The 26502-nt window shown below is 37.4% G+C and overlaps 2 protein-coding genes across 6 annotated transcripts in view; both read left to right on the top strand.

Moving 5' to 3' along the window:
* The window catches only part of spata13 (spermatogenesis associated 13), a 32067-nt gene extending 22370 nt beyond the window's left edge, over nt 1-9697 (top strand). For all 5 annotated transcript variants that reach the window (XM_051687717.1, XM_051687719.1, XM_051687718.1 and 2 more), the window contains 7 exons: nt 154-339; nt 915-1094; nt 1182-1414; nt 1598-1727; nt 7509-7881; nt 8007-8081; nt 8922-9697. In XM_051687717.1, the coding sequence (XP_051543677.1) occupies nt 154-339; nt 915-1094; nt 1182-1414; nt 1598-1727; nt 7509-7881; nt 8007-8081; nt 8922-9148 (1404 nt within the window). In that variant the 3' untranslated portion in view covers nt 9149-9697. The remainder of the gene's footprint in view (nt 1-153; nt 340-914; nt 1095-1181; nt 1415-1597; nt 1728-7508; nt 7882-8006; nt 8082-8921) is intronic.
* A 192-nt stretch (nt 9698-9889) lies between these two features.
* On the top strand, nt 9890-25452 carry LOC127434767 (transmembrane protease serine 7-like). The gene is made up of 18 exons (XM_051687728.1): nt 9890-10049; nt 12091-12295; nt 12384-12514; nt 12605-12672; nt 13500-13693; nt 14106-14141; nt 15734-15962; nt 16176-16300; nt 16390-16502; nt 16632-16738; nt 17998-18134; nt 18334-18441; nt 18898-19005; nt 19084-19200; nt 22901-23099; nt 23542-23810; nt 24616-24752; nt 24909-25452. The coding sequence occupies exons 1-18, from the start codon at nt 9978-9980 to the stop codon at nt 25077-25079; spliced, it is 2526 nt and encodes an 841-aa protein (XP_051543688.1). The 5' UTR covers nt 9890-9977; the 3' UTR covers nt 25080-25452.
* Nucleotides 25453-26502: the final 1050 nt, after the last annotated feature.

The raw sequence follows: 26502 nt of genomic DNA, 5'->3' as shown, positions 1-26502 counted from the left end.
AGAGAATTAACAAGTTGTCTGAATCAGTTAAAAGCCTGTATTATACAGTTTATTATTGTCTTAAAATTGTCCGTAATCATAATTACCTGCTTATTGTTCCATTTAGTAATGTGATTCTAGGGGATTAACTATAATGACATGTTGATTGGCAAGGTTCGGGTGAATCAGGAGGACTCAAGCAGTGAGAGTGTGGAGAGCGCACTGGATACGGAAGAGTCCGTCCCCTCTGAGACGCACAAACAAAGCTCAGAGCACAGAGAGCAGATGAGAGCAAATGTGGTCAAAGAAATCATGGACACCGAACGTGTTTACATCAAGCATCTCAAAGATATCTGCGAGGTGAGCCTCCATCCCAGCTGCAACTACAGTCTGTTGTCTTGTTTTCCGGCCTACATACACTCCTTATTACATAACAGCCCTTATCTTTATTTTAGTCTGAATGGTAATCAGTCTTGAAGATTCTATTACACCATAATTTAAACATGAGATTAAGATAAAAAGAAACACATATTTGTCTTCTTTCAAGGTAATTGCTAACAACATTAGGTCTACATTCAAAGAGACAATGCTCAAGTTATCACTATAGTTAGCAAGTTATGTTATGTTCCATATGTTCCATATATATGTATGTATGTATGTATACATATATATACATATATATATATATACATACAGTATATACATGCTATATACTGCAGAAGTAGTACGAGTAGTATGAAGTATGCTTATCTACATCTTTCTCATTGCTGACCTCTGCTGGTCAAATCCTTTAAAATAAAAAATGGCACTGTAGCATTGCAAAATATAACTTTCTAAAGCAATGCTATAATCTCTGTGTATTTTAGAAGGTCTAAATTAAATTTGCTCATAAAATAATGTTAATTTTGCAATTTCATCATCATTTGGTGTTGTAGGGCTATATCCGTCAATGTAGGAAACATCCTGGCATGTTTACTGATGCACAGCTAAAGACAATCTTCAGCAACATTGAAGACATCTACAAGTTCCAGAGGAAGTTTCTCAAGGACCTTGAAAAGAAATACAATGCCGAAAACCCTCATCTAAGTGAGATTGGCTTCTGCTTTCTTCAACAGGTATGTTTACATAAAATCGAAGAAAATTTAAATCCTGTTCCAATGTTTTGAATTTGCTGAAATTTCTTTATTTCTCTCCTACCTCAGGGGGAAGGTTTCTCTATATACTCCGAGTACTGTAACACACACCCATCTGCGTGTGCTGAATTACATCGATTAATGAAACAAGGGCGATACAAACACTTTTTTGAGGCATGTCGTCTTCTACAGCAGATGATTGATATCTCTATTGCTGGCTTCTTACTCACACCTGTACAGAAGATCTGTAAATACCCTCTTCAGCTGGGAGAGCTGTTGAAATACACACCCAAAGACCACAGGTAGCTCATTCCTCTGCATACCCCCTTTTTATAGACACTTCATAGAATAAAGTACATTAGTATCAAAAGGATCATAATATGATAACTGCTCTGGAAACACTCACAAATCTCTGAAATAGAAATAAAATAGTCATTCAAATGCAACAGCTCCTTTTCACTAACAGAGTATGTTTTTCCCCTCAGTGATCATGCAGGAGTGTGTGACGCACACAAAGCGATGAAGAATGTGGCAAGTCTGATAAACGAGAGGAAGAGACGACTGGAGAGCATTGACACCATTGCTCACTGGCAGGTGGCCATCCTCCATTGGGCGGTCAGTGACATCTCAACTCCAATCAACACTGTTTCAGATAGGGTTATTATAGTTATATAGTGTTGTCTAGTGTTAACACTATCTAGTGCTTCTAGGGTCATAAAAGGTTTCAAATTTTATAATATACAGTGTATCTAAAACTAAAATTAATTTGTACTCATTTTTATAATATAAATACAACCCCAATTCTAAAAACATTGGGATAGTATGGAAAATGTTAATAAAAGCAAAAAGGAGTGATTTGTGAATTCTATTCACCATGTGCTACAGTGCATCCGGAAAGTATTCACAGCGCTTCACTTTTTCCACATTTTGTTATGTTACGGCCTTATTCCAAAATGGATTAAATTCATTATTTTCCTCAAAATTCTACAAACAATACCCCATAATGACAACGTGAAAGAAGTTTGTTTGAAATCTTTGCAAATTTATTCAAAATAAAAAACGAAAATAATCACATGTACATAAGTATTCACAGCCTTTGCCATGACACTCAAAATTGAGCTCAGGTGCATCCTGTTTCCACTGATCATCCTTGAGATGTTTCTACAACTTGATTGGAGTCCACCTGTGGTAAATTCAGTTGAATGGACATGATTTGGAAAGGCACACACCTGTCTATATAAGGTCCCACAGTTAACAGTGCATATCAGAGCACAAACCAAGCCATGAAGTCCAAGGAATTGTCTGTAGACCTCCGAGACAGGATTGTAATGAGGCACAGATCTGGAGAAGGGTACAGAAAAATTTCTGCAGCATTGTAGGTCCCAGTGAGTACAGTGGCCTCCATCATCCGTAAATGGAAGAAGTTTGGAACCACCAGGACTCTTCCTAGAGCTGGCCGCCTGGCCAAACTGAGTGATCGGGGAGAAGGGCCTTAGTCAGGGAGGTGACCAAGAACCCGATGGTTACTCTGACAGAGCTCCAGCATTCCTCTGTGGAGAGAGGAGAACCTTCCAGAAGAACAACCATCTCTGCAGCACTCCACCAATCAGGCCTGTATGGTAGGGTGGCCAGACGGAAGCCACTCCTCAGTAAAAGGCACATGACAGCCCACCTGGTGTTTGCCAAAAGGCACCTGAAGGACTCTCAGACCATGAGAAACAAAGATTGAACTCTTTGTCCTGAATGGCAAGCGTCATGTCTGGAGGAAACCAGGCACCGCTCATCACCTGGCCAGTACCATCCCTACAGTGAAGCATGGTGGTGGCAGCATCATGCTGTGGGGATGTTTTTCAGCGGCAGGAACTGGGAGACTAGTCAGGATCGAGGGAAAGATGAATGCAGCAATGTACAGAGACATCCTTGATGAAAACCTGCTCCAGAGCGCTCTGGACCTCAGACTGGGGTGAAGGTTCATCTTCCAACAGGACAACGACCCTAAGCACACAGCCAAGATAACAAAGGAGTGGCTCCGGGACAACTCTGTGAATGTCCTTGAGTGGCCCAGCCAGAACCCAGACTTGAACCCGATTGAACATCTCTGGAGAGATCTGAAAATGGCTGTGCACCGACGCTCCCCATACAACGTGATGGAGCTTGAGAGGTCCTGCAAAGAAGAATGGGAGAAACTGAGCAAAAATAGGTGTGCCAAGCTTGTAGCATCATACTCAAAAAGACTTGAGGCTGTAATTGGTGCCAAAGGTGCTTCAACAAAGTATTGAGCAAAGGCTGTGAATACTTATGTACATGTGATTTTTTTTTTTTTTTTTTTTTTTTTAAAACATTTGCAAAGATTTCAAACAAACTTCTTTCACGTTGTCAAAAAGTGAAGCACTGTGAATACTTTCCGGATGCACTGTATATTGAAAGAACTACAACACATTATTTGACGTTTTACCTTATGAATGTATTTACCTTATGAAAAAATGTTTTTTCTTTTTTGTTTTTTTTAAATATACACTCATTTCAAATCACATGATTGCAACACCCTCCAAAAAGTTTGGACAGTCAAGTGTTTACCACTGTGAAACATCACCATTTCTTCTAATAACACATTAAGCGTTTGGGCACTGAAGACACAAGTTTGTTAAGTTTAGCAAGTGGAATTTTCCCCCATTCATACATTATGCAGGTTTTCAGCTGCGCAATTGTACAGGGCCTTCGTTGACATATGTTGCGCTTAATAATGTGCCATGCGTTCTCAATTGGAGACAGTTCAGGACTGCAGGCAGGCGAATCTAGCACCCACACTCCCTGCTTACACAGCCATGCACTTGTAATCCGGGCAGTATGTGGTTTGACGTTGTCCTGCTAGAAATGCAGGGACGTCCCTAGCAAAGATGGCGTCTGGATGGCAAACCCTTACCATGACAAACACTGGCTTTTGGACCTGATGCTGATAACAGCTTAGATGGTCCTTGTCCTCTTTGGCCTGGAAAACATGACGTCTGGACTCATTGGACCACAAAACATGATTCCACGGTTCTGCTTTCAATTACAAATGAGACCGAGCCCAGAGAAGTCGGCAGCGCTTCCAGACAGTGTTGATACAGGTGCATCTCAATAAATTAGAATGTCGTGGAAAAGTTCATTTATTTCAGTAATTCAACTCAAATTGTTAAACTTGTGTATTAAATAAATTCAATGCACACAGACTGAAGTAGTTTAAGTCTTTGGTTCTTTTAATTGTGATGATTTTTGGCTCACATTTAACAAAAACCCACCAATTCACTATCTCAAGAAATTAGAATATGGTGACATGCCAATCAGCTAATCAACTCAAAACACCTGCAAAGGTTTCCTGAGCCTTCAAAATGGTCTCTCAGTTTGGTTCACTAGGCTACACAATCATGGGGAAGACTGCTGATCTGACAGTTGTCCAGAAGACAATCATTGACACCCTTCACAAGGAGCCACAAACATTCATTGACAAAGAAGCTGGCTGTTCACAGATTGCTGTATCCAAGCATGTTAACAGAAAGTTGAGTGGAAGGAAAAAGTGTGGAAGAAAAAGATGCACAACCAACTGAGAGAACCGCAGCCTTATGAGGATTGTCAAGCAAAATCGATTCAAGAATTTGGGTGAACTTCACAAGGAATGGACTGAGGCTGGGGTCAAGGCATCAAGAGCCACCACACACAGACGTGTCAAGGAATTTGGCTACAGTTGTCGTATTCCTCTTGTTAAGCCACTCCTGAACCACAGACAACGTTAGAGGCGTCTTACCTGGGCTAAGGAGAAGAAGAACTGGACTGTTGCCCAGTGGTCCAAAGTCCTCTTTTCAGATGAGAGCAAGTTTTGTATTTCATTTGGAAACCAAGGTCCTAGAGTCTGGAGGAAGGGTGGAGAAGCTCATAGCCCAAGTTGCTTGAAGTCCAGTGTTAAGTTTCCACAGTCTGTGATGATTTGGGGTGCAATGTCATCTGCTGGTGTTGGTCCATTGTGTTTTTTGAAAACCAAAGTCACTGCACCCGTTTACCAAGAAATTTTGGAGCACTTCATGCTTCCTTCTGCTGACCAGCTTTTTAAAGATGCTGATTTCATTTTCCAGCAGGATTTGGCACCTGCCCACACTTCCAAAAGCACCAAAAGTTGGTTAAATGACCATGGTGTCGGTGTGCTTGACTGGCCAGCAAACTCACCAGACCTGAACCCCATAGAGAATCTATGGGGTATTGTCAAGAGGAAAATGAGAACCAAGAGACCAAAAAATGCAGATGAGCTGAAGGCCACTGTCAAAGAAACCAGGGCTTCCATACCACCTCAGCAGTGCCACAAACTGATCACCTCCATGCCACGCCGAATTGAGGCATTAATTAAAGCAAAAGGAGCTCCTACCAAGTATTGAGTACATATACAGTAAATTAACATACTTTCCAGAAGGCCAACAATTCACTAAAAATGTTTTTTTTATTGGTCTTATGATGTATTCTAATTTTTTGAGATAGTGAATTGGTGGGTTTTTGTTAAATGTGAGCCAAAATCATCACAATTAAAAGAACCAAAGACTTAAACTACTTCAGTCTGTGTGCATTGAATTTATTTAATACACAAGTTTCACAATTTGAGTTGAATTACTGAAATAAATGAACTTTTCCACGACATTCTAATTTATTGAGATGCACCTGTATATGGCTTCTGCTTTGCATAGTAAAGCCTTAAAGGGATAGTTCACCAAGAAATGAAAATCCTCTCATTATTTACACACCCTCATGATATTTGAAGAAAAATTGAAAAATATCTTAGCTCAATAGGTCCTTAAAATGTAAGTGAATGGCGATTTCTCTTTTGAAGTTCCAAAAATCACAGACAGCATAAACGTCATCGATACGACTCCAGCGGTTAAACGAATGTCTTCTAAAGTGATACGATCACTTTTGGCACTTTTTAACTATAATCAAACACATCCGGCAAGCTTCAGGAGAGGGTGAAGTCAAGCAGCAAGTATTTGTGTTGCCATGATACAGATGTAATCTCATGTTCTCCACTCGGTTGAGACATCAAGGATAAGCACCCAAACATACCATTGTGAGTAAAGAAACAGATAAATACAGATCTAAACCAAAACCAACCAAGCTAATGTACAGCGTTCCTCCTCCTCACTTGTAAACAGCGCTGCTCTTCCGACTGTGACTTGTGTGTCAGTTCTCACGTGTTTCAAATGCCAGTGCAATGACATCACACGCGCTTACCGCTGCTGACAGGAAGCATGATTTAGAGTTTATAAAAGTACTTAAAAATGTATCTTTTTCGCATTAAAAGCGACCGGGTCTTGTTAGAAGATTAATTAAACAGCTGGAGTCGTATGGATGAAGTTTATGCTGACTGTCTGTGATTTTTGGAGCTTCAAAAGAGAAATCGCCATCCTCTTGCATTTGAAGGACCTACTGAGCTAAGATATTTTTGTATTTTTCTTCAAATGTGTTCAGGTGAAGAAAGAAAGTCATACACACCTGGGATATTATGAGGGTGAGTAAATAATGAGAGAATTTTCATTTTTGAATGAACTATCCCTTTAACTTGCATCTGTGGATGCAGTGGCAAATGGTGTTGACTGAAAGGTTTACTGAAGTATTCCAGAACCCATGTCATGATATCTATTACAGACGCATAACTGTTTTTAAGAGGGATTGGAGATCATGCGCATACAGAAGTGATTTCCTGCGGGATAAGACTGTCCCAACTTTTTAGGAGCATGTTGCAATCATCTGATTGGAAATAAGAGTACATTAAAAAAAACTATTAAATTCACAAGGTAAAACATCAAATAATGTGTTGTTGTAGTGCTTTCAATATAGCACAGGGTGAATAGAATTTACAAATCACTCCTTTTTGTATTTATTAGTATTTTCTATACTGTCTCAACTTTTTTGGAATTAGGGTTGTATATTTAAGTTTGTAAGTTTACTTTGTCTAATGAGTTTTAATTTAGTTTTATTTTAGTTGACGATAATAACACTGGTTTCAGCATTATACAAACTCAGTTTTGGAATTATACAATGTGACATCCACTGTCTCTTTGATTATTATGTGAAGAAATGTAACTGGATGGGCAGACATGCTTGCGTGTGTCTGAGCGTAATGCAATAAGATATTAATTGGATACCATGTTGATCCGTTAATTAGATTACTTATTGATTAATACACTGGGTCATTCACAGGCTTAGCTGGGACTTTGCTTTGTATCTTGCCGCACTTAAATTTCTTTTCAAACTGCCACAAGGGAAAAAACATAGAAAAATTATATTGTAGACTTCAGTTTTTGAAACTTGCGCTTGGAAAAATTTGTATTTTCTCCAAAGTCGCCGAAGCAACCTTTATCAACACTTGACCTATAGGGTGATGATCTGTTAACACGGAGCTCGGAGCTCATCCACTCAGGCGAGCTGACACGGATAGTACGGCCCGGTAAGACACAGCAACGCAGCTACTTCCTGTTTGACCACCAGCTGGTGTTCTGTAAGAAAGACGTCCTGCGGAGAGACCTGCTACACTACCAGGGCCGTCTGGACTCAGACCACCTTGAGCCAATCGACCTGCACGATGGACGGCACCCTGAGCTGGGCTTCCTGAAAAATGCCTTCCTTCTGCGGCATTTAGAGAATCTGGAGGTACTCTGCGTACTGTGCTGCAGAAAGAGCCAGGACAAGCAGCGATGGCTGCAAGCATTTGCTCGAGAGCGCAGAAGAGTGCAGGAGGACCAAGAGATGGGTGAGTCTTAAAGCTGAAAGTATTGGATAGTTAAGGGATAAGAATATGTCTCTAGACTGGCATGATTTATTTCAAAGTATAAGGTTCAATAATGTACAACAAGCTTTTCCTTTGTCTCTAATCAGGAATGGAGATAACTGAGGCCCAGAGAAAGCAAGCAATTCAGAACGCAAGGAAATCAAAACGAGGCAAAATGAAAAGTAGGTCCAGCCTTTTAAATTGTCGGTTCTCACCTGGTTTTGCTTCAGGACACAGATTTCTCTGTTGGACATCAAGTGGTGACCTACAATACCGAAATTGTTCATCATTCAAAAATAACAAAAAACAAACAAACAAATAACAGTATGCAAAATTAGTTGCACATGTAAAGGAATATTCCTTTAATAATTTGCTCCTTTTTTACGTTTTTTGATTTGCCCCATTCACTTCTATTTGTAAGTGCCTCATTGTAACCCAGATTTTTGCTTTTGTTAAAGAAAAGTAGGGACAAGTCAGAATTAATTTTTGTGGTTATCAGCATTATGCCACAAATGCTGCTGATTAAGCTTAACTTGTATTTGACCCCGGAATATTCCTTTAACAGGACTGGATGAATACATTTTTTTACTGTTTTTGTAATGCTTTAATAACAGCCAACATGTGATTTACCAGGCTAACACGTGGAATAAACACTGGGCCAAATACTGTATTAGTATTAGACATATTACCAAGTGACAGATGAATTTGTGGCAAAATACTGTTTGTAAAAAAAATGTATTAGATGCATTGCCTTTGATTTCTACTCTACAACAAAAGGTATGGGAAGCATTGTCCAATTCGTTATAAGTTGATTGCCTATTTATGAAGCTTATTTCTTTGCCATCCTAACTATGCACGATTATATGATTAGGTACATTTTATTATTTGCATTTAGCATTGTTTTTTCCAACGAATGCCAATGAATTTTGTTGTGAACCATTGTTTGAAACTATCATGCTTTTTCTCTCTTTCTGTCTCTGTGGCATCAATGGAACTCACATTTTGTGTCTGTGCACTTCCAGAAATGAATTATTCAGGTCATCCAGTGTCTCCCCACCATCAGTCGCTACATCCTCTCCATCAGCGACATGTGACTGTGCCAACCAGCATCCCCCAGCAACAGGTCTTCTCTTTAGCAGAGCCAAAGAAGAAACCTTCTCACCTTTGGCACTCAATCGCACGCAGCACCCTCTTCAAGAAAGGACAGAAAAGAGACTTACACCACATGCCTGTTTTTACAGATGTTTGATGTGGATATCCATAAATGATGTCACACTACTGGACTATATGTCTGTTGTTATGCTTTACTCAAATACATGCACAATATGTATATTTATATTCATATAAGCAAGTGTGTGAAGACATATGTGCCTGAGTATAAAGGCTCATTATTTAGCCTAAACAAACCTTTTGTGTATAAAAGTATGCATGTCAGAATGTGTGTGAGTTTGTTTGGGAATGGAGAGAAATGGTTTTAGTCTTGGTGTTTAAAGTGTTAGCTGTCCTGTCTGTTATGGTCAAGAATCTACTGTTGTGAGTTTGTCCTGTCCTAGTTTAACACCTCACCCCAATCTGTCAGAAATGACAATGAGTTATTAATTTTCAGCTTTCTAGTCTGCTTTTTTTCTATATAATTATATTTCTGTTGCCTGAGGCTGGTGCCTTTTTATGTTAGATCTTATTCGAGTTAAGAGCAAATACACTACAACATTTATTATGTTTTGTAAATAAACTTGTGTATACAATTGTATACAGTCTGTGCCTACATCAAAGTATTCAAATACAGCATAAATCAACGAATGGCTTAATTTGTTTAGAGTTGCATGTGTTTTATATTCTCTATTATGCAAAGAGGTTGAATGAATCTATAGGATAACTGAACACAAGGCGCACTGTTGCACACCTGACTGGATACAGTTACACTCTGGTAAATGGAAAGCGCCTGGTGTCCTTTGGCTTCATTCCGCGGTGCACGTTCACATCGTGCTTGCAGACAGATATTTGGTCAAACAAATCTGGCAATGCAGAACTGTGTCCAAGTAACTGACCTGACCGGTCCAAATGAATGATGTTGTACCATGGAAACAGTGCGAGGAGAAAAAGTTGGTCAGGGGAGCGAGGATGATGCGGCCCAAGAAGATGCTACAAGTGTAAGTAACTTGCGCTTCTAAATGAACATAAAAAAAATAATAAAATAAAATTGGTAACAGCAGTTTCAGCTACAATACCATAATTAGGCTGCTACAGTGATTGTAGGCTACTTGTAATTGTGTTTTTGATTATAACCAAGTTACAACAATGTTATTGTAATTATCATTGTAGTAACTATAGTATTTTGGCGGGGGGAAATGTAGTTACCAATGCAATTTCTATAAGGGGTTGTACATTTTTTAACTAGATTAAGGGGCTGTTCAAACCGAACGCGTCCTTGCGCTAAATGCAGCGCAACAGAATGCGTGTGTCTCGAGAAGCTTTTTTAGGCAGCGTCTAAAAAACGCGAGGCCCCTGCATGACGCGCTGAAAAAACAAGGAGACGCGACGCAATGGTCAAAGACGGCCGTCTCTGGCGCATGTTTACATAAGAAAACAATTGAAATACAGAATTAACTAAATTGTTAAGGAACATGAAATTGAGTTAAAATAAAACGCTATCGTGCCATATGCACTCAAAATAAAATGTATTCGTGACTGTCTTTGAAAAACACGTAATTCGTAAATTAAATACAGCATGCGAGATGGGATGACATCGTGTGAATAATGCATGAGCAGAGAAACACAATGGGAGTGAAGAGTCGTGGTAATGGTGACTGCGCTGAAACGGCCAATGCCGTCTGCATCATGTCTTCTGGTGTGAGGTTACAGTGAGGCACTTACAATGGAAGTGAATGGGGCCAATTTTTGGAGGCTTTAAAGACAAAAATGTGAAACTTATAATTTTATAAAAACTCTTACATTAATTCTTCTATTAAACTTGTGTATTATTTGAGCTGTAAAGTTGTTTGAATCGTCATTTTAGGGTTTATGGCGTTACGTCATCATGGCAACAAAGTTGTAAAATTGGTTATAACTTTACAAAATATAAAAATAAAAAAAATGGTTAGTACGCGATTTTTTTTAAAACATGTATTGTTTGTGTCTTGTGGCTATACTTTTTAAACAGTGTGTATTTTAATGTTTACGGATTGGCCCCATTCACTTCCATTATAATTGCCTCACTGTAACCAGATTATTTTATCTTATTTTATTTTCAGAAAAGGAGGCACAAATCAAAATACATTTTTGTGGTCATCAACATTATGCCACAAATGCTGTCAATTGATTTTATTTTTTATTGAGCCCGCATTATTCCTTCAAGTATTTATCTGTTATACTCTATACTTTATAATCATAATGTGTAAAATTTCCCTTACAAAAAGATTAGTGTGGTGGTGGTGCCATGGTACAATGATGGGATCAGATTACAAAAAAAAAAAAACCATGCTACTTACATCAGCATGGTAATACCTATATGACAGTCATGGTGGTTACAGCCTTGTGCATGTCCATGGCATGGATATAAAATCTACATTCGTATGTTTTACACTCAAGAACCTTGGAAACCTGGGCTCTAAATGCATCAGGCTGATGGACAATAGATAGAGATTGCGGTAAATGGTTGTAATAATTTATTTTGGGGGAAATGACTTCAACAATTGGGTCATTGTGACCCAGTTGGATCTCTCTCAGAATTACTGATTGGCTTTACCATGTAACTCAATCCCCTCACGGCAATAATATGTTGCTGATAACCACACAGGGCCACAACACTTCTTAATTCCTAAACTGAAGCCTCCGATTTCCTGCATTGTTCTGCTTTGGTGCCTTTAAATTTGGTATAAATAGATTTGACTGTCCATAATAAACAAAAAAGACATGTACATCATGGATTGTTTGACAATTGGAAGCTCTATGAATGCAGATACTCTGTCACACACATTTAACCTGAAATGATATCAGTGCATTGTTCGCATAACTTTTAAGACAGTTGCTTTAAAACCTGAGACTTTATGACTTATGTTGTTATGATGATGCTCTTGCACTGTATTCAAGGTCATCACATCTTTGATTTTCCTTTAGCAGTAGTTTTCTTTCATTGTATGAGTGTGTGTTTGTTACATCAGGTCAGAATGTGATACATACCTGTGGTTTCAGGTAGCTGATGTGTCCGTGGAAGTAGCTACGGTGGATGCAACTCTTCATAAACTATGCAGAAGATACAACAGACGCAGGAGGAGAAAAGCAAAAAAGCCAAAGAAGACAAACTCGCTATGGAATTTACAGAATCTGGCCATCCTCATCACAGTGGTGGTGTTTGTCATAGTGGTGATAATGTGGTCACTTTTGTGGGTTTTTATATGTAAGCAAAACACACACATGCATACGATATATAAATTTTTTTGAGTTGGTAAAAGGTGAAATAAAAATGCATGCTATGTTTTTTGTAGTTCGGCGAGAGAGCAACAACGGTGTGTATTTTGCTGGTATGTTCCGAGTTGCCAATGTTGAGTTTATACCAGAGTTCCGGCATACTGACTCGAGTGAGTTTGTATCCATGGCAAACCGCATACAGCATGTGGTGAGTAAAGCAGTTAAACACACTCACAGCATAAATACAGCATAATAATAATAATAATAAGAGGCCTTTACATATCTGTATTCCATTAAGATAACCAGCGTATACCGAATGTCATCAGTGTCCAGACTCTATAAAACCACCATCATCTCTGATCTGAGGTACACTTGGTTCAGTATTACTCTGTTAAGTGGATTAACTGACTCCCTCTATTTCTCATTTGGCCTTGAATCTGTCTAAGCCAGTTATTCCCAACCAGGGGTATGTGTACCACAGGAGGGTTTTTAATCAGGATCCAGGGGGTACATTGAAAGATTTTGGTTTTGCTTTGTTAAACTGATAAAACAGAAACAGATATTGTAGATTATAAAATAATAAAATTGTGGTTAATCTCATGATTTTTTTCCAGTTCCTTTTAAGGAAAGAAAACTTAATAATGTGTGCAAGTTTTATACATTTTGTATTAATGACACTCATTGCAGAATATACAGTATGTGGTAAATCTTTTTTACCACCCAGAATAGACAGATTTTTTTTTTTTTTTAGATAATAATAACTTTAATAATATTAATGGTAATGCTAAATGATATCCAGTATAATATGAGTTAATAGTAACACATGAACACATGAATATATATTACTTATATATATATATATATATATATATATATATATATATATATATATATATATATATATATATATAAAGGTTGGGAAACATTGATCTAAGCTTTGCATGACTGTACTGTTTACAATGGTGCAATGATCCAGTAGGAAGTCTATAAAGCCAGTAAATGATCCATTGAGAGTCTCAATTGACTATTTAATTGAAAAGCTCATTCAGTATATTCAGTTCAGAAGAATTGGAATCTGATCATTGGCTCAGTGATCCTAACTGTAAATAATTACTAGATAAAATGTATTGAGATGTCATGTTGTTACCGGTTTCTGCATGCAGCCTGTAATCCATCATCTATCACTCCATCAGTAACAATAACAAAGGGGGCGTGCTGGTGCATTTCTGGATGATCTTTGTGGTGCCGCACTTGAAGACTCCAGCAGTGTGTGAGGAGTGTGTAAGTGCCATCCTCAGAGACTCTGTGCTCACGAGTCTGAAGAACAGGTCCTCGGTGGGCTTCCTGCAGGGCCTACCGGTTGACATTGACACCATTCTTGTAAATGGTAATCTAAGCCAAAAACTGCCAACCTACTTGGTGGTTACTTCACATGATATCATGCACGTGTTTTATGTGAAATAAAAATAAAAATTTGTGAATAATACTGTAGACCTTTTTCACATTTCCAAGTTTTGATACACAGAAGTAAATGATTGCAGGCAATAATTTTTCATGCTTACCCATTTGCTCCAACAGCAAAAGGAATTATAATAATAATTTCAGGGTAATATAACACAAAGCATAATGTTATTAATATACAAAAAGAAAAAGAAAAAGTAAAATATATAAAAGTTTGCTAGATTTTCATCACTAAATATGGTGGAAATGTGCCTTTAAGTTCATAGTCTGTGAAAAAGGTCTATTGCTAAGCTTCAGAGGGATTATTCTAGCCAATATCTGTTTTCTTGTCTTCCCAGTTGCTTTACGCTCTGATTACACATCAACAGCTATGGGTAAGTCAGTCAAAGCATTTCCAATATGGAAACTAATATTTACAACAAACCATTCAAAATTTAATTGAAAATGCTTGTTTAATTCCTCAAATTCCAATTCAGTTCCTGAATTTGAACTGAAGTAGCAAACAGAATCCAGAACTGTAATTCAAATGGAATGAAATTCAGAGAAATTCTGTAGTGTAGTTTTCAATAAAACATGAAATTTTTCAGTATGAATTAACCATAAATAAGTGTCATACAGACAACATATGGTTTATTTTCAGAATTTTTGTATAATATTAATATATTTTTGAAATTCCGCCTGTATTTTGTGGTGCTGTATGGCAAAATTAAAATCTGCTTTGAATGTCGTATTCATTTTTTTGACAGCATTGAACTTAGAGAATTATGTCCAGTCAATTGAGGAAAAAATAAATAGTTAAAGGGATATTTCACCCAAAAATGAAAATTCTCTCATTTACTTTCCCTCAAGCCATCCCAGATGTGTATGACTTTTTATCTTCTGCTGAACACAAATGAAGACTTTTGGAAGAATATTTCAGCTTTGTTGGTCCATACAATGCAAGTTAATGAGTGCCAAAATGTTGATGCTCTAAAAAGCACATAAAGGCATCATAAAAGTAATCCATACAACTCCAGTGTTTTAATCCATATCTTCTGAAGCGATATGATAGGAGTGGGTGAGAAACAGATCAATATTTATATCTCTTTTTGCTAAATTCTTCTCCCTGCCCAGTAGGGGCGGTATGCATGAAGCATGTGAATCACCAAAAACACAAGAAGAAGAATGTAAAAGTGATTGTGATGGGTGAAAGGTGAAAGGTGCCATGCGTTGTTCCTGGCTTGCAACTCAGACTTACAGGCTCCATATGGTTAGGATTAGGGCGGGGTTAGGACATCTGCTGCCTCCCAGGAACAAACTGAGGCACCTTTGTACAATGGGCAAAAGTGATCTGTTTCTCACACACACCTATCATACCGCTTCTGAAGATATTGATTTAACCACTAGAGTCTTATGGATTACTTTTATGCTGACTTGTGTGATTTTTGGAGCTTCAAACTTTTGGCACTCATTCACTTGCATTGTATGGGCCAAAAGAGCTGAGATATTCTTCTAAAAATCTTGATCATTTGAGTTCAGCAGATGAAAGAAAGTCATACACATGTGGGATGGCATAAGGGTGAGTAGATGATGAGAGAATTTTCGTTTTTGGGTGAACTCTTTTTTAACATATATACAGTATGTTATTCTATACAGTATGTCAGGGTAAAATAATAGGCATAATCAGTAAAAATAAATGATGTAAGTATTTATGTTTTGTCACAAAACTTGTGTTGGACTAATTAAATCCCACTGTTCCATGACTGTATTGCCAATTCAATTCCAACTTATGAATTGAAAGGTAGCCAATTCTTAAATTCTGAATTTTACCTAACTCTGCAACAAACTACAAAAATGCTAAGTTTTTTAGAATGTGTATATTTATTAACAGTATCTTTTTTTTTTTTTTTACATCACCGTTGAATGTGGTTGTATTACAAATATTCTGTGAATGATGGTTGTTGTTATCTTGTACTTGTCTATTCAGGCTCTCAGTGTGTGGATAAGCTGTATGCAGGTGTTCCTGATGTGAGTGTTCCCCTCAATGTGTTCTCTTCATGGGGTGGATTGAGCTGCTATATCAAATTGACAAGCGTTCCAGGTTCTGTCATCCGACTCACTGTGAAAAGCTTGCATATTGAGCCCAGTGACTGTGTCTATGATGCGCTCACTGTGTATGATGCTCTACTTCCTATGAGAGGAATGATTCTGTACAGGTTTGTGATAAAATGAAGTGAAATATTTGAATCTGTCTGTTATAATAATATACAGTTAATTTCAGAACATCTTTCATTTAATTGTTTACCACTCAATTTCAGATACTCTAGATGAAATGGTGTTGGTCAAATGAAAGATGGAGAAAAATGTTGAATGCATGTAAAGTTGCTTTACCAAAGAAATTCTGTTTCATCTTGATGTTTTCTTTCAAGGTTTTGTGAATCAGTGTCTGTCCCAATCTCACTGGTCTCCACCTCCAATGTCATGCTGCTCTCCTTCAGACTCACACAGGGCCACAAGAGCTTCAGAGGACTTTTCCAGGCTCTCATGGAAGAACGTGAGTTTTGTGTGGTTTAGTGTGTGCGCGCATGGTTGGATGTGTGCTTTGTGACTGTAAGCCTGAGCCCCTTTGTCTTTCCTACACAGAGTGCATGAATTTAATAGAGTTATCAGCTGGCCCGGGTGATGCTGGAGTGATAACCAGTCCATTCTATCCCAATTTGTTACCCCGTCGGTGCTCCTGTACCTGGATGTTTCAGGTGCTGCTCTTACTGCACACATTAGATGAGTCTGAAATCAACAGTGCATGCTTTTTTTTTTTTTTTGAAATATTAATTGATATTAGATATTATCCACAGTATCTTCATTGTTGGGTGTTGGTGTTTCAGATGCCCAGCACTGCTCTGGGTGTGGCTCTGAGGTTCCAGAACTACATACTGAAATTGAAAGACTCACAAAATTGTGAACACGGCTGGTGGAAGGTCAATGAGATTATGTAAGTCTTATTTCAGCTGTAAATTGCTTTGAGGTTACAATTATCTTTAAGCTCCTGTAAAGTAAAAATTAACATGTGTATTTACAGTGACCCCATTTGGACATTTAGCCAGACTTAAAATTGTATGAATGTCTTTTCGGTATATAACAAAATATAAACCGTGTTATTTTAAAGAAAAATAAAACACACATTTTCAAGCAAAACATTTTACAAAAAGAAGTTTAAGTTTCAAATTATTATGACACAAACATATTTATTAAGTGTCCAAAAAAATTATTTTGACACTTTCTGGTTGTCAGACATTAGTGGAACATGTTGATGTGATGAACTACACCTGTGATAACTCTGCTAGGACAATTTTGTGTACTTGAGAGGAACTGACTTCATACACTAAAAATCACCTTGAGACCAGTAGGTTTAAAGCAATTGCAAAAATGGATAAGAAAGGCTTTCTTAAAAAAAAAATTCTGAGAACATAGTATCTGTTTGCAGATGACACACTGACATTTTAATTTGTGACTTAAAGGGATAGTTCACCCAAAAATTAAAATTCTCTTATTATATACCACTGCCTCCCAGATGTGTATGACTTTCTTTATTCTGCAGAACACAAATTAAGATTTTTAGAAGAATATTTCAGCTCTGTACTGTAGGTCCATTCAACCTACAGTACAGAGCAGTGTGGGTGAGAAACAGATCAATATTTAAGTCATTTTTTAATACCATGTTTCCTCCCTGCCCAATAGGTGGCGATATGCACAAAGAATGCAAATCACCAAAAACAAAAAGAATGTAGAAAAAGAATGTGTTAGTGAAAGTGGAGATTTATAGTAAAAAAGGACTTAAATATTGATCTGTTTCTCACCCACACCCATCATATTGCTTTTGATGATATTGATTTAACCACTGGAGTCTTATGGATTACTGTTATGGTGACTTTATGTGCTTTTGGAGCTTCAAAATTTTGTTGAAAAAACTGTTGACTTGCATTGTGAGGACCAACAGAGCTGAGAAATTTTTCTAAAAATCTTTCTTTGTGTTCAGCAGAAGAAAGGAAGTCATGCACATCTTTGATTACATAAGGATGAGGAAATGATGAGAGAATTTTCATTTTTGGGTGAACTATTCTTTAAGTGTCTACTTTTGGCATGACTGATGTCATACATTTCTTAATACTCACAGTAAACTATAGTTATAAAGTTAAAGATTGAGCGGAAATGTTTTGAAATTGTTTAGATGTAACTGTGATTCATTTACAGATACTGTGGAAATTACATTGACCACTCAACTGTCTTCCGTATTCCTGCGCAAAACCCTGAAGTGGTTTTCCGCTGCAGCTCACGAAATGCTGACCAACCCTTCAGTGCCATTTACAGCAGTTACAACATCAGCCAGCGTAAGAACAATGCTACTGAAACAGAGGAAATGAAGAACCGTTTTCAATGGTCATTTCTCATTAGCAGTACATTCTGACTTATGAGCAAAGGAATAATATGTTACATGAATAAAATGAGTAATGGCACCCAATGGCTCCTTTTAGACATCAGCCTTACACTGGCCCTACAATCTAATTTGTCTCTCTCTTTTTCTCCAAGCATGTCCAGAGGGCCACTTCCTGTGCTCCACAGGTCTGTGTGTAGAGAAGGCCCGGCGCTGTGATGGACTGGATGACTGCCAGGACGAAAGTGATGAGGTTTTCTGTTGTATGTTAACTACCACAAAATCATGATTAATCAAAAATGTACAGGTATATTAAAACTGGTGAGATTAACATTAAGTAGTGTCTCATTCTAATTATATATACTATTCCAGTAGTTCTCTCTTTTAGAAGATGTAAAGCCTGTTTTTGCTTTCCTTATTGGGTATGATGATATGGTTAGTTGCATTTTATTATTGCATTTAGAATTGTGTTGTCTGTGCCATCTGTGACCCAATGAGAACAGACCTGCGACCCATGTTTGAGTCACAATCCACCAACTGAGATGAGAACCACTACATTATGATATATTTAAACAGATTAGTTTATTTTAGCACTAAATACGAAATGTATTGGAAATATAATTTTGTGTTTAAGAGTAGTATACAATGATATGTTTCTATGGCCAGAATTGAGTGGATTTTCCTTATGTTATCAGTAAGAGATTATACCCATCCAACAGCTAAACCTCCCAAAATTTGTGGAGGTTCGACCCCTCTGCACCCACTGTACATTTGTAATGGAGAGATGGACTGTTCCAGTGGTAAAGATGAGACCAACTGTACTCAGGGTAACGGCAAATCCATTTCACATTCATACATTTGAGCTCAAAAAGTTGCATATGCAATGATGAATGTTGGTTGTGCAGAGACTAGCTGTTCTGGGGTCAGCTATCGCTGTGGCAATGGAGCCTGCATTTTAAAGAAAAATGCTAAATGTGATGGCACACCTGACTGCTTTGATCACAGTGATGAGAAGAACTGTGGTGAGTTTTACTTTTTGATATCTCAACTGAATGTCAATCAATGTGTTATAATAGACTGGAGGAAATCCAGACCTGAACCCTTATAAAGAGGCTAACTATTCAGATTTGGCCTAGTCTAAATACCATATGTGTTTGTTTTATGGTTCAAACCAAATGAGTTTTTCATGGTGCTTCTGTAAACATGCCCTCGATGAACATCTTTGTCCGTTACGCCATGTCTTGCTTTTTTTTCAGCATTCGCACAGGAGCACCATGTTTGTAAGAAGCTGTGTCAAATAAAAACAACTACTAAAAAAGTGTCTTAAAGACAACTGCATTCTATTCCATTTGTTGTGTAAAAAAAGAAGATGAGTGGAATCTGGATAATAATTTTCATATCCGTTCCAGAGCAGAACTTCAATAAATTGCCCTTGAAGGTCTCTGCGTTGTTCTGTCTTTTCTGAGCGCTGAAGTAAATCAGTTATTGTTAATTCACACATTTAATTCCGTTATTCATTTTATCTGACTCCAATTTTATATTAATCTGACTCCAATTTTAAGTTGACCTCTAATTTATATTTAAGCTCTAATTAATTTCTGATCATTCTTTTAATTTAACATTTTTAGGTTACTGATTACTCTAAATCCTCTTCTATTCATTGTCCTTTTGATCTTTGGAGACTTACGCCGGCCGTTATTAAATTACGTAAACCTCCCGAAAATGGATAGCCAGTTCCGTTCTTAGTCAGCGGTTGTAGGGTTAACTAATATCATCTGGTTTGGCTTTTCTCATAACCAGACGATATTGCCGCTTAGTCACGTACATACAACTTGCTAAGACGGGCGGTGAGCAGTGACAGAGTCTTTAAATGGCTTTCTCCTACCCGGTTGTCCTGAGTGGTTTCTCCTATATTAAAGCTCCAGTATGGTCTACCCTGGTCTATTGAAATTCAAATCCTACCCGGCTGTCCTAGGTGGTTGTCCTACCTGGTTGTCCTGAGTGGTTTAAATTCAAACTGAGAGTCTTTAAATGGCTTCCTCCTATATTAAAGTTCCAGTAATGATTTCAGAGGAATTCAGAATAAATCAAATAATAACAATTTATTTGTCAGGTAGGATATAAAACATTGTTGCAGAAATTCAAATCAAAGCCAATTTCACATGATCAGAATAAACAAGCATTACTAAAAATAAAAGACAAGTCAAAGAAACATACCTGACAAAACTACATGCAGCGGTACAGCATGGGAGATCTGTATACAGATTCCCAGAACTTCGTGCCAACTTTCCTTAAATATCTAGACAGAATAAACATTGTGTACCAAATGGTATTATCCTTTGAACAATGAGGATTTGGGGGTGAATGGGTTCTTGACTTCCTGGGGTTTAACCTTGTTAACATACAGGAGATAATTTCAATTGTAGGTCAAGGAGGGGGAGCCACCTCCAGAATTATGCAGTATTTGGCAAAGACCTTATAACTTTGTTACCATTAGTTTTATCAACATGGGAAAGAGACCACTATACCAGTCGCACAGAGACCTCTTAAATGATATCAAACACATACAGTTGCATTCTTTGTTTTCATTGTATTTGTTATATTTTTTACATTCGTTACATTTTAAATCTTATGTCTTTGTGTTGGTCCAGAGCTGTTGAAGGAGAGAAGGGGGGCAGCAAGGTGATTTGCAATTTATCACACTGTGGTGATATTCAGGTGTAGATTTCAGCTTTTGTGAGAGAGTTCTATGACGTTGATTCTCGCAGAGTTCTTTGACTTTTACCGGAAATGGCACCTTTTGGTTGTAGACATTCTGGTGCCAGCCTTACAGTTGCACTACATCTAGCTTTTTTAAACACAAGAACACATTCGGTTTGAATAGCCCCTTGGTTTTTTAGTTCATGTCCAAACTAATACATTTTTGTTTGATAAACTGATATCAGTTTCCTAACGTTATCGTTTTGCAAAGTATGCGGTACTAGAGAACGTTTTTGGTGGAAGAAATCATTGTTCCAATGCAGATAGGAGGTGCAAACATGGGAATCAAAATGTTAATTACCACTTAATATGGAAAATGTTGACATTTGGAAAATGAAAATGAAAACCGATTAGTGTGGACGTGACCTCTAAACTGTTTAAGTTCTAAAATGCATTCATTTCACTACATTTATGCCTCTCGTCCACACTAGTTTTCATTTAGTCTCCACCGAAAATGGAGCATTTCAATTCACTCTTCATTATTGCATTCTTTGGAGCAGTTGTTTTACTAAGTTTTGAAACAAAAACAAATAGTGTGGATGTGGCAATCCATTTTCATTTGAAAACTTCGTTTTCAGTTTCCTAATTTAATCGTTTTCAAAACTATGCGGTAATGGAGAGTGTTTTTGGTGGAGGAAAATGGCATTCCAGTATGGATGAGAGGCATAAACATAGCGAAATCAATGCATTACACTAATATGTTTTCGTTTTAAAACACATTAATTTCATTACTACTTTCTGGCTCTAATCCACACTGAAAATGGAGACTTTTGAAAACGCTCTACTTAAATGCATACTTTTAAAATCAATGATGTCAGGAAACTGAAAACAGTTTTCAAACTTAAATGGATTAATGTTGACGTGCTGCCTTTATATGCTATCGGAATTATCCTACTTCCTACTTCTGATGTGGTAATCAAGAGGACATCGCATTCAAGTGCTTTGTTGTCGGAAAGAACAGGAAACATGGTTTGACACCCGGTTTGTTCGTGCTATAACTTTTATTTTTACATCATAATACAAATTACTCAGTTAGCTTGCTGACAATAATGGAATTTAGGACAAATACGAGCTATTTTCACAGTGTGAAATGGCAGAAACAGAAACAGCAAGCACTAACAGCAATATTAAATTAGCAGTATTTAGATAAATTAATAAAACCTGTCATTCACTACAGAAACTGTACTCTCCTCCACCATATTGAAAGTTTACATCACCTCCCAACTCAGAAACTCGGGTATCAAAATTAACCTGAGTTTCCCAGCCATAATTACGATTTGAGGGGTCGTTCATGTGCAACTTCCTAGTGGAAACTCATATTTACGATAATTCTGACAGCATGTGTAGGCAGCATTATTATTTTCATACTCATTTAGTTTATTCTTTAAACTCCACCATTACCTGAAGTCCAGAACATGTTCTATGAGCCTAGCACACTGAGCCAACAGGATGATAAGTTCAAATTTAGACAGAGTATTTCAGTGTAAGGCAAGTTACTCATCCTAATAGACTGCAAAATTAAATGGCCATTTATGACCACCATTCTTCATGTTTGATTGACTAGCCACTCAACCCAAAATAGCCTCCATGTTCCCACAATGATATTGCTGTTATTATTATAATCTATTGACCTTGTTTAATGGTTGTCTAGAAGCCTTGTTTGGTAATTGGTATGTGTGCTGGAGTTGGATCAGAGGGAAATTACAGGAGACAAGCTGAGCTTTGATCACGGTTCATTATCTGTCTGAACTGATTTTAATGTCTTTGGCTCATCACACTCACTACATGTCAGCACCATGACTGAGCAGTTTATGCACCCAAACACATGCAGACCTGTACAAGTGTACATAGGCATTTTTTACACTCCTACATATGTAGCATGTCATTCATTTTAGATGCTCGTATACCAACATACAGATATTTAATCAGCTTTGATCTGATTTGTTTCTATATGATTTGCAGCCTGTGGCTATCCTACCCCTTTTAAGAGTGTATTCGACAATGCCTCCCTTCAGCAGCGAATTGTGGGTGGAAACAATGCAGTGGAGGGAGAGTGGCCATGGCAGGTCAGCTTACATTTTGCTGGTCAGCTATATTGTGGGGCATCAGTCCTCTCTGATGAGTGGCTCATTTCTGCAGCACACTGTTTCAGCAAAGAGAGGTGAGGACTGTCAGGCAGACATATGCATTATCAACAATAGTGTCATCATCATACCACATCATGCAACAACTCTTGAATTTCAAAGTTTAATACCCTTTTCAATAACAGCAATTTAAGGATAACTCACCCAAAAAATTTTAATCTGTCATCATTTACTCAACATCATGTTGTTCCAAAACTGTATGATTTTCTATCTTCCGTGGAACATGTTAGACAGTATGTTAGTCTCAGTCAGCATTCACTTGCATTGCAAAGTATACAATGTAAGTAAATGGTGACTGAGGCTGTCATTCTGCCTAACATCTCATGTTATGTGGAGGAAAGAACCTCATATGCGTTTGGAACAACATAAGGGTGAGCAAATGATAACAGAATTATTATTATCCCTTAAAATTGTAGGTCTTACTGCAATTTGGGCATGTGCGATCTTTGATGTTTTCAGGTTGTCAGATCCACGTCAATGGATGGCTCATCTAGGCATGCTTAATCAGGGCAGTGCCAAGCATGTGGCCGAGATCCAACGCATTGTGGTGCATGAGTACTACAATGCACGAATTTTTGACTATGACATTGCCCTGCTACAGCTGAGAAAGCCCTGGCCCAGCAGCCTTGGACAGTATATCCAACCCATCTGCTTGCCTGCTCCTTCCCAGACCTTCACTGAGGGGCACCACTGCTGGGTCACCGGTTGGGGTTACCGTTCTGAACAGGGTGAGGACTAATGGCTTAGATACAGTAATACAATTTAATTATAGCAATAGAAATGAACACATTCTGTACATTGAAATTCAACTTTTTATTATTTATATATATAATTTTTAAAAAAAATAGAAATAGTTTATTATCTTTTAATTAAGATGTTAAGGAACTCAGTATAATCTCAAAGGGCCAAATATCAGTCAGGTTTCTGCACTATTCTACGGCATTTTATAGTGTAAGCAGGGCGAGTAGGATGTTTACACTGACAATGCAATAAAACGAAGTGGACTTCGAGTACCCGGATGTACTTGTTCAACTAAGAAAAATGTAAAAGCTGTGGAATGTTGAACACTTCATGCACTCAACGGTCGTGGCTTGCCCTATGTAGCAGGAGGGGCGTAGTTGCCTGGCCGCAATGCTGGCCTGACAAAACAATTGCTATTAATGGTGAATGTGGCAACTAGTGAAACTTCTGTGAAGATGGCACCTTACCAATTTGAGTTGAACATTTTACCATTAACCCACGCTGTGTGAATATGTACGTTATTCGAGTTATAAGATTTGAACTGAGTTTGGCTTACAAGCTAAAGCTAGTGGCAACACATCACATGCGTTTGAAACGGCATCTGAAAAACTTTGAATGCTTCAGTGTAGTACAAAATGTTAGTGTTCCATTTGGGACAATACTACACTTTGAAAATTCATACATGGCTGAGTGTATAGTGTGAATTGTAAGTGCATAGTGCTTAGTGTGTCATTTGGAACACAGCTTTGGTCTAACACTAACAGAGATAACCTGTTTTCTTTGTATATTCAGATAAGATGCTGCCCACAGTCCTGCAGAAGGCAGAAGTAAACATTTTTAGCCAGAGTGAATGTAAGAGAAGCTATGGCCCCATATCACCTCACATGCTGTGTGCTGGCATACCTTCAGGAGAGCAGGATGCCTGCCGGGTGAGAGAAGATAACAGGCATTGGACTGAGTCCTGCTTTATGGACCAAACATAAGCTTAGTCTCTGGTTTTTAGAGCATTATTAAGGGACTCACCTTTTTATTGTTTAAAGAGAACTGTCTCTTTGGATTCTTACATTACCAATTTTTGATTGCAGGGGGACTCAGGTGGCCCTCTGTCCTGTCAAGCTCACACGGGCAGTCGCTGGTTTCTGACGGGCATAGTCAGTTGGGGTTCTGGCTGTGGCAGACCCAACCTTCCCGGAGTTTACACCAGAGTGGCTAAGTTCATAGACTGGATCCAAAGACATATTCAAAATGAACAATAGTGAAATGCACAGCCAAGCAAATCCACTTTATAATAAATTGCAGTTTTGTTAACTCAAAGCAAGCAAGGTTATTGTCTCCTGAACAGCTGTTCCAAAACAACTTTCTTGTGTTATTTAATGATCTGTTAATCCAGATATCAACATTTTAATACATTTCTTTTGAAAAACAAAGTTGTTTTGGGTGTTTTCTTGTTAAGTCAGAAACTGCATTTATTTTCTGAAATATAAAAGACAATATACTAGAGATAATATTTATACTTGGTATAATATTAATATTACAAGAATTCATAATATTATGAAATATATTATAATATTATTATTTTAACAGTTAGTTCCGGTCCTCGAATCTGATTGGACATGGAGTGTCAAGAGTGCTGATATACAGTCCATCAGCACGGGAACGCTCCACTATTTGTATCATTCCGCTTCTCTGTGTTGAAGGTTTTCCAAATAGAGATGGGTATTTTAATTCATCGTTCATTAAGAATTTGTTCAATGACCATCTCTGGAGATTACATATTTACTCCAGTAGGTGGAAACGTCTTTTATATTATGAGTGAGTCATTCAATCATTTACTCAACTGATTAGTTAAAAACAGAGTCCTTTGCCACTGAAACAATGGAAATGATGAGAACTAATTAATTTGTTCAAAAGATTCATTCAAAAACACTGATTTTTTAACAAATTATTTTGTAAACAGAGCTGTGCTGATATATGTGACAGGTTTATTCCTACAATTCCTACAGTATTTTATATGATTTATTTTCACCTGATTATAATTGTAATAGGCTTGGTAAAAATAAACAAATAAATAAAAGAAAAAATAAAAGGCTACTTATAATGTTACGCACTGGTGTGGGCCCAAAAGTCAAATTTTAACCCCAGTGTAATTTACTCATGACCATAGAGCTTTAACTCAAAATTATTTTGAGTTATTCAAAGTACATAACTCTTTTGTTTTATTTTGGGATGTTAGTCATATGTGGTCAAGCATGACATGTCCAGCCCGTTATGGGAGAATATAGGGGAAATTAATGTAATGTAATAATTGTAAGAAATTTTTGTTAAAAGAAATAAAATCATCAGTATAAGTTTACAAATATGTTATCTGGATGTCATTCATTCACAGACCATGTAGTGGCAAATTTATCCACTAAATGTCCGCCCCGTTATTGTCCAAGTCATTTAGCTTGATCATTAGGCCTATAACTACATTATCCTTTAATGATGAAACATAAAGATACTTATTATAAAAGTATGTTTCATTTTACAAAATTCAAAGCTGAAATGTCACTTGTGATATCTTACTTGTGATATTGCTTAAAAAATCATTATAATCATAGAAATATAATATATGATTATACAGCACATTATATATATCATTATAATAAAATATTACATAATGATATTAATATTTACTAC

The sequence above is a fragment of the Myxocyprinus asiaticus genome, chromosome 44 (genome assembly GCF_019703515.2).
Source record: "Myxocyprinus asiaticus isolate MX2 ecotype Aquarium Trade chromosome 44, UBuf_Myxa_2, whole genome shotgun sequence".
Lineage (NCBI taxonomy): Eukaryota > Metazoa > Chordata > Actinopteri > Cypriniformes > Catostomidae > Myxocyprinus > Myxocyprinus asiaticus.
Note: the sequence above shows the minus strand (reverse complement) of the source record. Positions and strands in the feature narration are given on the sequence as shown.

What these genes read in the sequence shown, in the direction of transcription:
- LOC127434767 (XM_051687728.1), top strand. Translation starts at nt 9,978, where the DNA reads ATGGAAACAGTGCGAGGAGAAAAAGTTGGTCAGGGGAGCGAGGATGAT. An exon ending in CAAACCGCATACAGCATGTG is followed by an intron (nt 12,515 to 12,604) that starts GTGAGTAAAGCA and finishes TATTCCATTAAG; the next exon opens with ATAACCAGCGTATACCGAAT. An exon ending in TGGAAGGTCAATGAGATTAT is followed by an intron (nt 16,739 to 17,997) that starts GTAAGTCTTATT and finishes ATTCATTTACAG; the next exon opens with ATACTGTGGAAATTACATTG.